Here is a 17769-nt window from a genome sequence, read left to right on the forward strand (position 1 = left end):
ATACATTTTCTTTGTAAATTTGTGGTCCCACTTTATATTAGGTGGCCTTAACTATTATGTACTTACATAAAAAATAAGTACAATGTACTTATTGTGTTCATATTGTTTTGTTAAACACTTTTGCTGCTATTGAGGTGGGATGGGGGTAAGGTTAGGGAGAGGGTTGGAGGCATGGGTAAGTTTAAGGGTGGGTTAAGGTGTAAATTATGGGTCAACAGTGTAATCATAAATGTAATTACAGAAAATGTAATTACATGTAGTTTTTATTAAATATAAGTACAATGTAAAAATATGTATGTACACAATAAGTACATTGTACTAAATTATTAATTAAAATGTAAGTACATAGTAGTTAAGGCCACTTAATATAAAGTGGGTCCAAATTTGTTTTAATGAACATGATTATAAATGAAATCATTTATTAACAATAGTCACATTTTAGTTGATTAATTTATAGTTGTAACTGTAATCTGTAAATATCATATTTAAAGAAAATTAAACTAAACTAAACTTGAGATGCAAGCACATTGATTTTTACTGAAAAAAAAACTGCATTGTATCTCTTGTAAATGACTTGGTTTAAAAAAAAAAAACAACATTTTAAAGAATATTATTGCTAGGTTTTAATTTTTATTTTTATGCAGTTACAATGAATGGTGCCTGGTTCTTCCAATTTTTAAGGATATTAACATTAACCAAAACTAGAAACAAACAACAAAAACTAACAAACATTTCTGTTACTTTAAAGGTGAACTGAAATAATTAATAATAAAAGGCAATATTTCTCATTTTCATTAGCCTAAATTGTTGTAATAAACAAATAAAAAAATGAATAAAAACTACATCAGTATTTAAATATTACTATAAACTCAAATAAACCTGTTACACTAAAAATGATGCAAAAGTGGCAAAAGAAAATGTGTATTATTTAATATCTGGAAACACAAACACCATTTTGAGATGATTGTTTTTATTGTAACACAGCATCCAAGTTTTTATGGGATTAACATTGTAAAAATCCAAAACACTTGGTACAAGTGCCTTTGAGTCTCATAATATCGGTGACAACAAGACTGTGACAATCAGTAGGCCTACAACTGCCAAAGAACATGTGCATACAGTGGCACACAGTAGGCCATGACAGAGATGTTTGGATTTATGGGTATCGGTAAGAGATTAAGAATTTAGTTTAAATTTCATTCACAAACCTTTATTTGGTATATGAGAAAAACCTTTGGTTTTTACAATAGAGGACTCTGTGGAATTTTATGCCCACTGTATGCTGTACTACTGATTCCTGCATTTTAAGAAATTACAGTACAATACAAACTGAACATATTGATCTATTTTCAGTTTGTATTGAAGTAGACACAAAAAGAAAATCAAATACATAAGACACTCAAAAGAATAAAACAGAAGGACAAGAACAAGAAACATAAAAAATTAATTGATCTAAAATATTCATTTGTATTTAGTGATGTAATTATTGTCTTGTACCAAAAGTACTGATATTTTAGAATCAACCAGTCTTTTAGGACATTGGCTTAATTTGTCTTTCAAGACATTGAGCCTTTTCCAGTGCATAGTTATCAAATTTCCTCTTACTAAGAAACTAATATTTGATTCATTCATTGAACAATAAAATATACAACAAAAAAAAGTAACATTTCACCGAAGAACTATAAAAAGATAAATTGATTAACGAAGCACTTCACTTTCTACTGTAAATACTTCAAAACTGCTTTGACCTTCAGACTTGAGATGTTTGGTTCAGAAACACCAATTTATGGTTTCATGATCAATAACTGACAAGACAGTATCGCAGTGCACAGACTCACATCACAGACCTTTCTTATATCAAATGATCAAAATCTAGACGTACCCACAATTGTCTAAAGGACATTTTATAAAACAGATATCAACAAAATACATACAAAGCTTTCAAAAACGTGTTAAAAGTGTATAAAAAGAACACATTGCTGTTGACCATGTATGATAAACTGTATGTAGAATACGCTTGAAATTCTTTAGTTAAGGTCTGAGCATGTATTGTTGTTAGAAACTAGAATAAACTGTTATTAATTCAATTTTCACTGATTATATTCCCTTTTTTTCCCATCTTCGGTTGTCGTCCTCTGAATGACAATCCCTGACTAAAAACAAAACACCAGTCAGTAAATCAACCAATCAATTTAGACTGTAAAAATACATTGAAATGTTTAAAAGCTTGAGCTACCATAACAAATGACAGAATGTTATTGTCTCACCTGCTAAACTCTCTAGCTCCAGTTCTCAGTACCACTGTAGAAGAAAAAATAGAAACATTTTTTTACTGAAATCTCACAGAAATGACAATATTTCCAACAACTTAACTTCTACAAAGATGGAAATGAGTCAAAAGATCAAGCAGTCATGGAAAGTCATGCAGTGTTACATGTTAGCGGAAAGAATATGCGAAAGATCAGTGACAACACGTATGATTTCAGTGAAACATTAACTGAAAGTAACTATGAGGAACAAACACGGGACTGTGTAGAACATGGAAAGATGGTGAATTCCTGATGTGTGACACAGAAAAGTAGAAAGATGGAAAGAAGGAAAACAAATGTCTTAATACAATAATGGTGGTTGACTATGAATGAATACAAAGTGAGAAAAATTCCAAGTTGCGAAGTTGACACATAAAGCAGAAATTTGAAAAGAGGATGAACACTGACATGAACGAATGTGTTTTCAGAGGAGATGTATGGACAATGCAAAGACAGAGAGAACAGGTGAACTGTTGAAAGGTTTTGTACCTGTAGGAAGCATATACGGTTGCATACCCCGTGTGAAAGTGTGTTTGTGTGTGTGAATTTGTGTCACCAGTCAGGCTGTCTTGGGGGGGCTGAGGCCCGAGGATACCACCTCATTGTGTCATAGGATGGATAGCTGAAAGAAATCCAGGTTAACTGTGAAAACTGTTTTAGTTTTGAAAGTTTGGAATGGCAGTGCAATTTGAACAGATCTAAACTATACATATCTTTCAGTAAGCTCCCAAAAAGAACTGAAAACTGTCATGCGGTGGATGGATAGAGATGGATGCTGGGGAAAAAATATCATGCTATTACATTATTCACTATGCGTGCATTTGAATTATCGAAACATATCTATTCATTTTGGCTATTAAAAGAAGTCCACCAATTTAGAAATTCATGCAACTATTTTCATTCTTTGACCAATAAATTCAACAGACCTATGCTATTTTGTCTGTTTAAAACTTAGAGAAAAAAACATTAAAACCCTAACCAGAGCTAAAGTGCATTCAGGAAATAGAATATTATCATGTACAGTATGAAAGGCAGATATCTGTTCATTTTTAAACCTAGTAAAATATATATTGTATATATTAATAATTGAATCTTATTATCATATTTTTGGTGTCCAAAGTCAGCTCATGTTGATATCACATGCATACTGTACAAATAGATGCGCATGCACACATATGACGTGTGACTTCAGCTAATACTGATTTTATCATGCAGATATGAAGAGGCGGAACAAACTTTACCTGCTCATCACGGGGTTGTTTATGCCATATAAAGACTCATTATGATAACCACTTACAACAACGTCCATACTACTGTAAATAAAACAGTGAATGTAAAAATTAGGAATGTAACGGTATAAACATTTTTTTATCATTATAGTGACCAAAATGATCACTTTATCGGTATTATCATGGTACTGTTAAAATAAAAACATTTTTTTATTTGCATATGAAATATCTAATGTAAATGTTCAAATAAAGCTTTGAAAAAGTTTAATAAAAAGGTAAACTTCACATTTCTGCATTTAAATAAAGAAAAGATATGTAAAAAATTATAACTGATTATAACTGATTATATGTATTTTATCTGCTACATATATAATTTTAGATAACTTATCTGAATTGTCTAAATAAGCAGAAACCACATTATCTTGTTTTTCATCAACTAGTCAAAATCTACAGCAGGGCATGCAGATTTGGTCAGTTTTTTTGGCCAGACAGAAACTGCACACAGACTGAATGTAAATATTAGTCTCTGTAAGTCCACTTTCTGACCTCAGGAGGTGCTTATGGAAAAAATGAATTAAGCCTCCATGGACAAAGCAGTATTTTGATTAAGAACACTTCATTTTCTCTCCATGTAATACCTAAAGGAAAACAAAAATCTATCCAATCGTTTCTGAAAACAGTCAGAACCTTCAGAGGTAGATTCATTTAATTAATTCATTCATATATTCATTTGTATCATTCCCTTAGCACTCTTTTAAAACCTCCCGGCTTTTCCGCCCTGTTTTCATTCAAAATGAAACTACTCTGCATGCTGTGAGCACGTGAGACGGTTACTGTAAACTGTGCTTTATGCTGGACAGTATTTATTTATTGTGAGTTGTTCAAATCACGGTAATCTAATACGGTTTTAATGATAATTAAAAGATAAAAGCTAATACTAACCATGGGGAATGTTATCATGATTTATCGTCATATTGGATATCATTACATCCCTAGATTAGTTGCTTATAAAATGTGCATGAGATGTAGGATTTACAGTAAATAGAGTGACAAGATTTCAGGGGGAAACAAGTGTAAGTATTTAGGCATTTAAACATTTAATGGTAAGTTAAAAATTAAAGATGCAGATGAAAAGATGTAGAAGTAGAAGTGGTTTATTATCAGAATCTGAAACACAGGAGAATGTGGAAAATAAGAGTAGAACTCGAGGTTCTAAGAGGCTTAAGATGATTCTTAAAAGAAGGAAAACAAGGTTGTTTCAAACATGTGGAATGAAACTCCTCCTTGAATCTTTAAAGTGAAAATATTTTCAGTTTAGTTGCAGTTCTGAATGTGATGTCTTTTAGAAAAGCTGCCGTATTTCACTGCGCATATGACAGGTAGTGCATTCTTGTGGTGATTCATTCTAAATTCAGCAAGTATGTGCGCACTCACTCATCATAGACGTCTTCAGTGTCCATCCTGCGGTAGAATTTGGCCAGTTTCACAGAAATGATGATGCTGGGAATGAGTAACAAACAGCATCCTCCCAGACCAAACCAGAATGTGTTCTAAAACACACAATAAACAGCTCATATAAATCATTTTCTTGAAATTATATTAGCATATATGAGTGAAAAGTGAGTGTTTTTTTGCTTTTGGAGTATATTCTGGAAGTTCATGATTTCATTTCACACAAGCATATGCACTGTGATCACTTAATGTGAACACTGCCAATCTTGTTCTGTGTGTGTGTGTGTGTGTGTGTGTTTAGACACATTCTTGCTTGTTCAGTGCATGTTCAAGGTTATATGCAGTATGTTTCGTGAGTGTGGGTTCTTCTATGTGTTATATGTGTGAAAGTGGTTTTGTATCTCTTACCACTGAGTCAACAATGAAGCTGCAGGCTACAATCTCTAGCGAGTCTATGATGTTGCTGATGGGCTTGCACTGGGCGACCTCCATTCCCAACTGCACATACAGAGACAGACATTAGTTTAACTGGTTAAGCTGCAGTGTTATATGACAAAGTGCTGCTCTTTTGGGTTTTATCTTGTACTAGCATACTCACAGAGTGCTTGACCCACTCCGTATATTGTGAAAAATATCCCACAATGTTCTTAATGAATTTATCAGTCTCCTGCGACATATTAACAACAACAAACTGTTAAAAAAACATATATACAGAGCATTTATAACCGACCTATTTAAAAAAATATAACATCTTCCCCAGTATTTTTGTAAAAAACTAATGAATGAAATAATGTAATATGTATTTGTACCTTTTTGACCACATGTGAAGCATTGTTAGCAATGAGGTACTCTACTGTCTCGATAGCATTCAAGACATTTGTCACTTTAATCTAGAGGAAAAACCATGAGGAATATCACATCATTATTTATACATCCATTTTAAATAATTTCTACTTTTGTAACAATGTGAAAATGTCATTGCATTATACATATATATATATATATATATATATATATATATATATATATATATATATATATATATATATATATATATATATATATATATATAAAATACAGTACAATTTATTATATAGAATGTTTTACATAAAGATTTGTGTATTTACTGTACTTACAGGTAATTCTCTGGATGTTTTCTGAAGCAGCTTAATGCTTTGACTTAGAGTGCCCTATAAGAAAAAAAACATATACATTTTATTTAAATAAATATAAAATACTGTATAACTAAAGAGTCACTGGTTTCTTTAATTCTAATTCTTTTAAATATTTTCAAGTTTGCTCTTTTAAACCCATATCTTAAGTCACTGAATAACAGTTGCTGAAAACAAAAATCACACAGAACAAACACAATGAGCCAAAAAGAGGACGCTGAAACAAACGTGCAAACACAAACATTTACACAACACATCTGAACTACTAAAGTGGTCCACAATTACTAAAACGCAGTTTAAGAAGATTTTTTGGATCATCACATCACAGTACCAACTGTTGGCTTACCCTTGCTTTCACAAATTTCTTTGGTTCCATTAAAAAAAAGAATAAAGAATAAAGTTTAGAATAAAATTTCCTGTGTCCTCATAAATAAAACACCCTGAAAAAATAATAAAATGTTTTCTATGGGGGTAATGTTTAAGGGATATGGATAAGGGATAGTAAATATCACTAGTTCAGTATAAAAACAATTATGCCTATGGAGAATCCCCGTAAACCATATATCCATGCCATTTTGTGTGTTTCTTTTTGTTCCTACAGTACTTGACTATATTTTGGAGACAAATTTGCACCCAGAAATGAGCTACATCTTACTAAACCTCCTTCAGGGGACATCATCATATATACAAATGGTATAAAAATAATTAAATACTTTTTTACATTGTAAAGTTTTCTGTTAGATTTAGGTTATAGTATTTATAACGAGCGTTTTTTAACAGAAGTCTATGGAATTCCTTAATTTAGTGTGTGTGTGTGTGTGTGTGTGTTTACCATAGCCTGCTCCATTGGTACCACTTGTTCTTTGTGGATCTGTCTTATACTGCTGGCATGACCCTTAAGCGCATTCTCAAGAGCCCCTCGTGGCTGAGAAAACAGATAGGAGGGAAAGAAATAGAGTTGTCCTTCCATAAAAACACATGAAAAATTACTTTCACTAGTTTACATAATTTGTCCAATAACAAATTCAGCAGTGGACATACATGCATCACAAAAGAATTCAGATTTTCTGAAAGTCAGAATCATTTTTACCACATCTTTAACAGCAATGCATGTTGGAAATGTTAAACATTTTGGGAATAAATTGCAAGATGAAATAATCTAAGGCTAACTTCAGAGCTAGAATGTTATTAACCCAAAACAAATACAATTATAATTGTTTTTTAATTACCAAAATTGTTGCAGGTGTATTTCGGCGAATTTATGCACATTTATATAATTTTAATTCAGTAAATATTGAAATGTTTCATTTATTCACTCTTTGTCTAGATTATAGATAAAGGTTTTAAAAATTGTATGACTTTTTACATTTTAAGATTTAATGGCTGGGTCTGGGTCATCCTTCTACTTTAAAAGCCAAAGACTTACAATAATAAAAAGGTAGAATTTGACTTATTTCAATGAAATATTAACAAACAAGATTTTATGGCCAAGTGCTGTAAAAAAACCCTCAGTCATATTCCCATAAGCACATACACACATTGCAGCTCCACATATCCTGTAGCTGTGTGTTTTCCCCTCATGAATGAAGTGCTTGTGTCCGTCTACACTGGAGGGGAAATCTTCCAGAGACTGGCCTCTGGGTTTTAACTGACGTAACTTAGTTTGATACATAATGCCTAACCTAATATCTTCAAATATTATACATGAAGTGGCTGGAATGATTATTAACTGAAAGTGATTTGTATTTGACTCACCAGTCGGTCTGCTTGAACTTCAAGTTCATTTGCATAGGACAAAAGATCCACAACTGTCACTCCTTTATTCACCTGTCAAACAAATCATTCTTATTTAAAATGCCTTGTGTTTTTGTGTGTGCAAGTGTCTGTGAGAGTGTGTTGGTTACCTCAGTTAGATAAGCCTGATAGTCGATATCTCCAATGCCTGTGTTGGCAAAGTCAATGAGGTTATCTTTGCCCTCCTGTTCCAGAAGAAGCATCCCCCGGAGATCCACATTCACACTGTTAAATATTTTGGTTAGTTCTGGGTTATACTGTTGAGAAATCACAAAACACATGGTTAAAGAATTGACGTTATGCTCAGTACGTAGATATACACAAAAGTATATGAAATGCTTGTGTCGGTCTTAAATCTGCTCACGCACCACTGTGGCATTGAGAAACCTGTTGAAGTTGAACTTAGTCTCCAGTTGTAGTGCAGAATATAAACCATTATTCTCATAACAATCTCTATGAGCAGGGGGGAAAAAAGTAAAAAAGAGAATGAACACATCTTCTCACAGAGTAAACAGCCTTCTGTGTATAATTAATTATTTATTCATGTCGTTCCAAAACCATACGATGAAACTTTGGTTTACCTTAATAACACAAATTAGGATATTTTTTATGAAACCTAAGAAAATTGTCAAAGTGTCAAAAGTGTAATAAATTTTTGTTTAATGGACTTTCAGTGGTTTCATTATAAATAGTATCTTCATTTGTATTTTGGAGAAAGTTTTAAGGGTTTGGAATGACATGAGGGCAAGTAACTGATGACAGAATAGCTCTTCAAGATTAACTACTTGTAATTGATCTTTAGCACTGATCTTTGCTCACACACTTGCCTGTACATACTGCCAATAGTAAGGTCGATGTTTGGGTCTTGAAATAGCATACCAGGAAGGAAGTTCTTTTTGGCAGGATGGACCATATATGGTGTGTCGATGATCTGAACAGCATTTAAAAAAAAACAACACACAAATTTACCTGTCAAAAAGAACATTTTTCAAATGCTAGTCATAAAGATCGGAGATGGTAACTTTATCATGATTTACATGAATTCCATTTAAACTTTTGTGTTGTTGCAAACGTGTATGACTTTTCTGTGGACCACCAATAAAGAAATATTAATGTAATATTAATGTACAAACTGTATGAGTAATATCTTGATAGATTTTGGTAACACATTTTTGACTTTTTAAGACAACATATATAGTGGAGAGAAGGAACAGCACATTGTAGCAGCCGGATTTTGACCGTGTTTTTTTTTTTTTTTGAATACTTGCCAAAGTTCATGTATATAACATAAAGTAGAATCTTCTCAATGTTTCTAGTCTGACTCTGAAGCGTTTTTGTGTAAATGCTTTGCCATCTATGATCTGAACTAACCCAGATTTACGTATGAATTACCAACCCCCATTTTAAACTTTTGCTGAAACACACAAACACACACATACACACAACCCAAGGTTAACCACAGTTTAATATAAATACAAGGACTCTAGTGTTGTGAGTTGTTTAAGAATAGACTAGTCTGTTTCTCTTCTCCTTTCTAAAAAAAATAAATAAAAATACACAGAGTTTATGCTTACATCTGTACTTACAAGTGTGCAAGAAGTAATTCAAGATAGCTGATTTACTTATGTATAGTATTTTTGTTTTGTTTTTGTAAATATAAGTGGTTATCTACTGTTAAACAGAAAATCTAATTGGTGTTTCTTCTTATAGAGTTGCGAACCAGTACCTTAAAAATCTGTCTGTTAGCCAGCGGCTCACACACAAGCTTCTCTATGTTTCCCCCAACAACAAATGTGGTGACGACAATTCCCATGAGCACCCAGGAGAAGATGAAGCTGAAGCCAACAGACCTGACCATGAAGAAAACAAAAGAAAACAAAAACTTGAGTATCTAACTATCATCAAATGTATATATTAGAAGAACTTTGTGTCAAGTTATTGTGTTATTGTATACAGTATATGTTGTTTTGGTGTTGTCATTGTAACTCACGCCATCAGTAGGTTTCCTCCGGTGTTGGACAGACAGCCACGTGTTGTGGGTGTAGCATTTTTATCATAGCCACATGATCCACAAAGCAGACCCAGAAAGTTAAAGGCCAGAACCAACACAACCATACAGCAAATCACCACGCACCCGATCCATCTAAAGACACAAACACAAAAATAAAGACATACTGAGTGAAGGTGAGGGTGTACAGTACACAGCATTGGTCTGTTGTCAGTCATTTTATTTAATTTTTTTAGAAAAATGAATCAATTTAATCAGAAAGGATGCATTAAATGGATCAAATTACAGACATGTGTAATGTTACAAAATATTTATACTGTACTGAAAACAAAAAATGTTTAATTTTTAAATATTTGTTGTTTTTCAGCTTTTCAACACACATTTTCAAAACTTTGCTTCTTTTTTCAAAACTTTACACACAAATCCAAAAATTGCACAAACAAAATGCCTCACATCTCTTGCAAAATGAAGCGCTGCATTCAAAATAGCACAAACATATGCAAACACATTTGCCATAATAGTAATTCTTGTTACACAGAGAATAGTGTTGTATTTAGCAAAAAATGAAATTAAAAAGGCTGTGTCTAACGCTGAGAATTAGCGTATGGTTTTGCAGATTTGGTGTGTGGTTCTGGTGTTTGAGTGTCAAGTTTCAGAAACTGTGTGACAAGTAAAGATTTTGTCTAAGCAGTTGAAATAAACTGCAAGCAGCACAATTATTTTCAACATTGATTATAATAAGAAATGTTTGTTGAGCACCAGATAAACATTCAAGCATGTTAGAATATTTCAATATTACCATTAGTAACAATATAAAAACATTTTCAAAGTGTTGTTGCTTGGGTGAGCATATCATATATATATATATATATATAAAAAAAAAAAAAATTTGAACGGTATTGTGAAAATATTTTGCACTTCTAAATATGTTATTAATAACCAGGGCAGCGTTTCCCAAAAGAATCGTAAGCTTGAGTATAACGTAGACCCAAGGAATCCAATGGACCTACAATCAACTTAGGCTTCCGATGCTTTTGGGAAACGCAGTCCAGTTCAGTTTGCCTCTGCACATGCTATTAGCATTAATGTATATTTATTTATCACTACTAGAATTTTCTAGCATTTTCTAGAATTGTCACTCCCGTCAATTACATCCCAGAAAAAGAGTTTACAGGAGCACCTGTAGAAGTCCAGCTGGTCGATTTGTGGATAGTACGCTTCAATGTTCTTCTGGCTTTCCGTCAGGAACTTTGTGAAGTTCTCAAGTGCTGGTTCTAACGGGAACATCTTTGTGAAGCCAATTATCTCTCCACCAGACTTATCGAGCAGCCCTTTCATTTCTTCAATGGACAAAGAAAGACAAAGTGAATATGTGTTTGTGAGCATGGAGGGATATTCCCATCTGGCACTAAAACTCTGTGAGGATTAATGTTGTACCCAGCTGAGGAAGACTTACTGGGTAGAGCTTCATTTTTAAAAAGAGACAGATGGGTTCCCGCATGCACAAGGACAGATATGAGAACAACAGCAGAATAATAATACATTTTTACAGTTACAGAGAACAAATGAGGTTAGCATGGATAAAAAGAACAAAGAAAGCTGTAGGCTTAATAACAGTACCAACAGATGCTCTGGTGCAATGGGTTTATGAAGGCACTACATTAAGTCATCATAGGCAATATTCACTATGTAGGCAGCACAACAGGTTTTGGGACAGAGCTAGACAGATGTATAAAGAGAATATCCTCACCCGACACAATTGCTTTTGTCTGTTCGCGGACCAACCTTGGTGTGTCATTAAAGGAAGAGTAGCCCTAAAGAGATAAACAAAAAGAAAAGGAGGTGAAAAAGCTGTCCAAGTACATTACAGTAGACTTAAAGATGGTGCATGATAAAGATAGACCCATCTGACCTTCTGTACAATATTGCTGAGGTCTGTTTTAAGCACAGCATCCAGATTGGCCAAAGGTGCCTCAACATCAGGCAACTATTGGATGACACATAGAGGTTACAATTAAACCACAAAGATGTTTGCCCAATCAAATGCTCTCTGGAATGACAATGCCCTTTCCATTAGTACCACCTGCAACTGTCTAGCAAATCAGCCAATCATTGGTCATGACTGTAAAGTAATTAAAGCTTACTGGCATTTCAATTTGTCATTGACCCCAAATTGCAATAAACTTTTCTTCCCTCTGATTACATATATCTAAGTGAAATGGCTTCTTTAAAGGGGTCATGACATGTATTTTATTATTTTAATATGTTCCATAAGGTTTACTTATAATGGTAAATAATAATAATAATAATAAATATATGGAAAAAAATATTTTAACCTTCATCCTGACATTCTCTCTAAAATTTCCAGTTTTAAAAGGGGTCTATTATGCTCTTTTACAAAGTCTTTTTGTTTTTTAGGGGTGTACTAGAACAGGCTCTGATACTAGGTTGTTTAAAAACACATATTTTACATTATTGCAACACCTCTGTCCCCAGCCTGGCATGAATAATTCACAGTAACTCACAGTTTCCTATATACCCTGATACACACATGATATTTACTATCTATGTGAGGTGTATGTGTGTGTTTGTAAGTGTTACCCCATGAAAGTTTGCGCTGAGAGCGAGCTGGCTGAGTGTTCCACGGATGGTGTTGCAGGTGTGTGTCACATCTCCATTAGAGCAGGCCGGGTCGTTGAGTGTGTTAGAGAGAGACGCACGTTCAGACTGAAGAGAGTTCTGGAGTCTACCTGTCCCTTCCTGCAGGATCTCCAGTGATGTGGTCACACTCTCTAACGCCTCTTTGGTCTCCCGCATGGCTGCAGTACACACACACACACACACACACACACAGAGAGAACACCTTCATTACAACACATGCTCAGACATGCAAATCATAAATAAACCATTTGGAGAGATTACACTACTGCAAATACACAACTGATCACAGAACATTTTATGTATATATTTTCTATACACATGTGTGTTTTTCTTTCTATGCAGACAACAATACTTAAAACGACAATGGGATGCACAACAACCACAATTTCTACATTCACCAAACACGTGGGTGAAACCACTGACTTTTACCTTTAATAGCACCCTCCACTTTAACTTTTATCCAAAATCACAAGCAACAGAAACAGAAAGAAACAAATTAACAGGAATAATTTTACTGCGAATGTGCGTCTTGTGGTGTTCCTGTCGCTCAAACAGTACAGCATGGTAGTAGCAACATCAAGGTCATGGGTTCAATTAGTATTTTAATATGTATTCTATTTATTTATTTTGTTTTTGTCATTTCTCTTTATTATTTCATTTATATTAGCTATTTTTTGGATTGTTTTTTAGGTAATGTTATTTTTTCTTGTCCTTAAAATGTTTTTAAATTTGGTTTCTTTTTGTCATTTGCTACCTTCTGGTCCAGGGCTCTCTTGCAGTACTTACAATACTTCTATAATGTGCACATGTAGTGTAGATTGATTTTACTATTATTAGATTAAACTATGAAACCCCATTCAAGAATAAGACCAAGGAGAATAAATTGCTATTTTAAGTAATTCACTACAGATTGCTCCTTAAATAAGCTGAAATAAAAATAAATCCAATCCTGTCTTAACTTGATTTATATTGTGACTTTATACCTCAAAATGTGACAATAAATCTCACAAATATAACTTCTGATAATTGTGAGTATTGTATACCCAACAGTTAAGGTTTTACGCGTCTTACTTTATATCTCTCAGCGGGAAAATTAAACTACTACTTTTTTTTATTCAGGTTATTCAGGATTGCATGGAAATGCCACATGTTCAAAAGTAAGACCGATTTGGTGAAGTGTGTGTATTTGATTGGTTTTGCACCTGTTGTCATGCGAAGAGCGTTGTCTAAAGCAGGCACCACTTCTCTCTCCAGCTGATTATGAATCTGTCCTCCCAGCAGAGTGCCAATATCTGATAAACCCCAATGATAACGAAGTAACAAAATAGTGAACACAGCTCCAACAAGTACAAAGATGCTCAAAAGTTTGTGGTCAGTAAGAATTTTGTATTATTATTTTTTTTATTATTATTCAAAGAATGCATTACATTGTCAACAGACAATTAAATCAAAAGTGACACTGAAGATATTGACAATGTTGCATAAGACTTATATTTCAAATAAAAGCTGTTCTTTTGAACTTTCTAGTCAAAGGATCCTGAAAAAATGTACCACAGTTTCCACAAAAATAAAAAATATTAGGCAGCAACATTGATGATACACAATTGTCAACAATGATAATAAGAAATGTTTCTTGAGCATCAAAGCGACATATTAAAATGACTGGAATAATGGCTGCTAAAGATTAATCTTTGGAATCAATACAAAAAATAAATTTTAAAATATATTTAAACAGTTAATTTGAAGTGTGATCAAATTTCACAATATTACAGTTTCACTGCATTTCAAAAACTTTTCAAAACTCCTAAAGACCCCAAACTTTTGAATGTTAGTGAATGTTCACAGTGACGCATTCTGTAACAAAGGAAGGAAGACAGAATACTTACTGTCTAAGTCTGATAATACTTTGTTCTTGGCTGTTGTGTACTGTGCAGAGAGGTAGTCTATTTGCTATCAAATAAAAGAAAAAAGACAAACAGTTTTAGCTTTAGTGTGTGAAAATATATTCATGTGTGTCATGATCAGGCCCACACAAAATCTAAACCCACAGAATCTGCAGATCTGAAATCTTAGCTAATGTGATTAGCTTTTCAGCTAACAATAACGGTCAGTGTAATAGCTTGGTTTACACATTTTTCCACTTTTACTCTACGTCTGAACCGGTTTATGTCTTACTGCTGGTGTGTAGTTGGCAAAAGATTTCAGGTCTCTAATGTTGGTGCTGACGAAGCGCCTGGTGCTCTTGATCTGATTTGTGATGTTCTGATTTGCTGCATAGGCGACCGTCACTCCAACTCTGTAAACAAAGCAACACACACACAGAAACTGTTTAAAATAATATGCTTACAAGTATTGTTATGACATTCTGTTAAGATTTATAAGATTAATAACAGTAAATTAGACAATCTTATCTAAAACAGCCAGTGCACCAATTACATTGAGTTCGTGATTTCAATTTACAGTAGGCTATATATTCATAATTCAGATGTGCCTTCTTTATATATTGCTGGCAGTGACATGCAGTAGTATCAGACGGCCACAGTGTGGTACTGTTTTCCTGCTAAGAACAGCCTGACTGTTTGAGTGTTTCAAGGGTCAAGTTCAGGGTATAGTTAGCTCCTTGTTAGCCCCTGGTAGAAACTACACCATCTGGAAACAAATAGCATCTTTCTCACCAATCATTATTTTTTTATAAAAATTTTTGACAGAGCTTTTTCCAATCAGCATTATGTTAGAACAGATCCTCCAACTCTTATGCAAAGCAAAGTAACCACTGATTGTACAATTCCAAGTTGGGCATTTGTTCGACTACTAAATCATGAATGCTGTGATATCGGACATCCTATTAACTTGGCATTTGACATTTTACATTGTACCTAAAAGGTACACATATTTGAAGGGAGTGTTAGACTTGTGACATTTACAGCTCAGGTGACTGGTTCGACAAAACCAGGAAACCAATATGGCAGATTTCAAACATATGATTTCAGATATAAGGTTCTGCACTATTAGCCAAACAACAGCATTGATATGAATGGAAATGTTAACTGAAAGCCTTTTCAAATAGAGGCAGTAGAGGAAGGAACTGTGCAGACTTCCTTAATCAGTATTATATAATAAATGCATTAAGTATCATATAAGAATCTACAACAATTGAAATCATTTGAATATTTTTAAGTATATTAAATGTATTTTTGTAATGATAAAATATTGACATTTACTACTGCTGTAAAGTTCAGTGTCAAAAAGTTTTTCCTTTAATTTTTTTAAATAAATTAATTGTTTTATCCAGCAAGGATGCATTAAATTGATAAAAAAATGACAAAGACATTTACATTGTAACGTAATGTATATATACTGTATATCTATATAACTATAACTATTCTTCAAAGAATCATCAGAAAAATTTTCTGTCTTTCAAAAAACATTTAAACCATTTATCAACCTTAAACCTTTTATTGATGAAATTTATTAAATTCTATAATACAAAAATATGAATAGAAATATGCATCATAAAATGTCACAAACTCAAAACTAGTTGAATCAGGTGCTCACATAGCCACAAACTATAGATAACACTAACTGAGTGCTGCAGATACATATTAAATTGTGGCATCTGATTACAGATTATTGCCAGACAAACTCCTTCCCCGTTCCCCCACTCTCCCGTTTCCTCTTTCACTGTCTCTATCACTCCTTCTTTCTCTCTCAGTAAAAAAAAAAAAAAACAAGATTTAATAAAGGTGAAATGTGAATCAACAAAGGATGCCATAGAAAGAGGGAGAAAAAAGTGAAGAAAGAAATAGAGGGGATTTGCACAGTCATGTTCTCTGCTCCCAGGCCTCATCCTGCACAATTACTGCAAACCTCTCAGTAAGTCATTGAAAGTCCATCAAGACACACACACACACACAGTACAGTACAGTCTATGCCTAACAAATGCTCATTGTAACCCAAGCAACTGCTGTCAGCACTGTCACAGAAAGAAAACAAAAAAGAAAAAGAGAGGCAGAAAGAAAGAGGGGGATGGGGTACAAAAATAAAGAGGGGACTTTCTCTCTGGACAGACTCAGGGCTATCAATGTCACATGTGTGAATGTGTCTGTGTGTGTGTCATTCTAGACCACTGCAGGTGTGTTCATTACACTCTTGAGCAACGGTGCACACAACCAATTGATTATGTGCACAAAATGTCTCCTATTTATTCTAATCATTATCTCTCATCTCCTAAAATTTCAGTATCAGTTATCAATTAATAATTATTCAAATGTGACAGAAAACAGAAAACACACCTGCACAACCACAAATCCAGTAACTAGCCTTGACAAGGTTCGGTTAGTGTGGAGCAGCACAGCCTGTGTTTATCACATGAAGGAAAGAGAGAGAGAGAGAGAGAGACAGAAATAGGATGATGGTGTTTCAGTGTACCTGTGACCTCTATTCTATTTCTAGACCTAAATAAGTTTAATGTACTTTAACTAGAATCACTGATCACATTTGCACACAAACTGGCCCACACACAGCGACACAATTATTTACTAATATGAACATTTTTCTGAAATATTTTAAGTATTCTTTACCATGTTATAATATACCGTATTTGATCATTGATTGATTTGATTATATACGCTTATATGTTTAGATAGTATGTGTCTTTCAAAAAGTATTTCAATAATACCCGTTCAGAAATCTAAAATAAATAAAACAACATTTCAAATGAGGAATAATATCTGATAACAATGATATCAATGTGCCTTCAGATTTTTCTGGCTTGTCTAGCTAATGCACACGTATGTTCTAGAGTAAACAAACAAGTGTTTGGCCACATGGCGGATTTGTAGTCTGACCAATTATATATCATATATTTTATTAATTATAAACAATAAAATGTTATATAAGTTACAGCAGTTTGAGTCCTTAGCAATCTTCAAGAAAAGGCTAAAAACACATCTCTTCTATCTTCGCTTGACCCTTTAACACTAGCACTCTCTATTTTATTTACATTGTATCTGTTTTGATTGTTTTATTTTTATTGATAAAAAAAAATGTCCCTCTATCACTAGTGTTCTGTATTATTTTTCTATGCTATCTTCTTTTTACTTATTTTATTTGAAAAAAGCCTTGCTACATGTACTGTGTTGGGC

At 33.4% G+C, this 17769-nt stretch overlaps 1 protein-coding gene across 8 annotated transcripts in view; it reads right to left on the reverse strand.

Annotated features, from left to right (window-relative positions):
- Nucleotides 1–971: 971 nt before the first annotated feature.
- LOC113044256 (prominin-1-A) overlaps nt 972–17769 on the reverse strand; it is a 28185-nt gene continuing 11387 nt past the window's right edge. The window contains exons 5-30 of one of the 8 annotated variants that reach the window (XM_026204059.1): nt 14801–14921; nt 14512–14575; nt 13828–13917; nt 13055–13078; nt 12566–12783; nt 11877–11951; nt 11715–11778; nt 11421–11429; nt 11145–11304; nt 9947–10099; nt 9683–9806; nt 8784–8887; nt 8325–8409; nt 8067–8213; nt 7918–7989; nt 6995–7087; nt 6509–6526; nt 6127–6180; nt 5800–5880; nt 5589–5657; nt 5399–5488; nt 4973–5088; nt 3551–3622; nt 2799–2931; nt 2268–2301; nt 972–2153 (exon numbers count right to left, since the gene is read on the reverse strand). In XM_026204059.1, coding sequence (XP_026059844.1) covers nt 2862–2931; nt 3551–3622; nt 4973–5088; nt 5399–5488; nt 5589–5657; nt 5800–5880; nt 6127–6180; nt 6509–6526; nt 6995–7087; nt 7918–7989; nt 8067–8213; nt 8325–8409; nt 8784–8887; nt 9683–9806; nt 9947–10099; nt 11145–11304; nt 11421–11429; nt 11715–11778; nt 11877–11951; nt 12566–12783; nt 13055–13078; nt 13828–13917; nt 14512–14575; nt 14801–14921 — 2173 coding nt within the window. In that variant the 3' untranslated portion in view covers nt 972–2153; nt 2268–2301; nt 2799–2861. Of the gene's footprint in view, nt 2154–2267; nt 2302–2798; nt 2932–3550; nt 3623–4968; nt 5089–5398; nt 5489–5588; nt 5658–5799; nt 5881–6126; nt 6181–6508; nt 6527–6994; nt 7088–7917; nt 7990–8066; nt 8214–8324; nt 8410–8783; nt 8888–9682; nt 9807–9946; nt 10100–11144; nt 11305–11420; nt 11430–11714; nt 11779–11876; nt 11952–12565; nt 12784–13054; nt 13079–13827; nt 13918–14511; nt 14576–14800; nt 14922–17769 lie in introns of those variants that run through there. The other 7 variants (XM_026204061.1, XM_026204063.1, XM_026204062.1 and 4 more) reach the window with 7 other exon arrangements.

This window comes from Carassius auratus, chromosome 26 (assembly GCF_003368295.1).
Source record: "Carassius auratus strain Wakin chromosome 26, ASM336829v1, whole genome shotgun sequence".
NCBI lineage: Eukaryota > Metazoa > Chordata > Actinopteri > Cypriniformes > Cyprinidae > Carassius > Carassius auratus.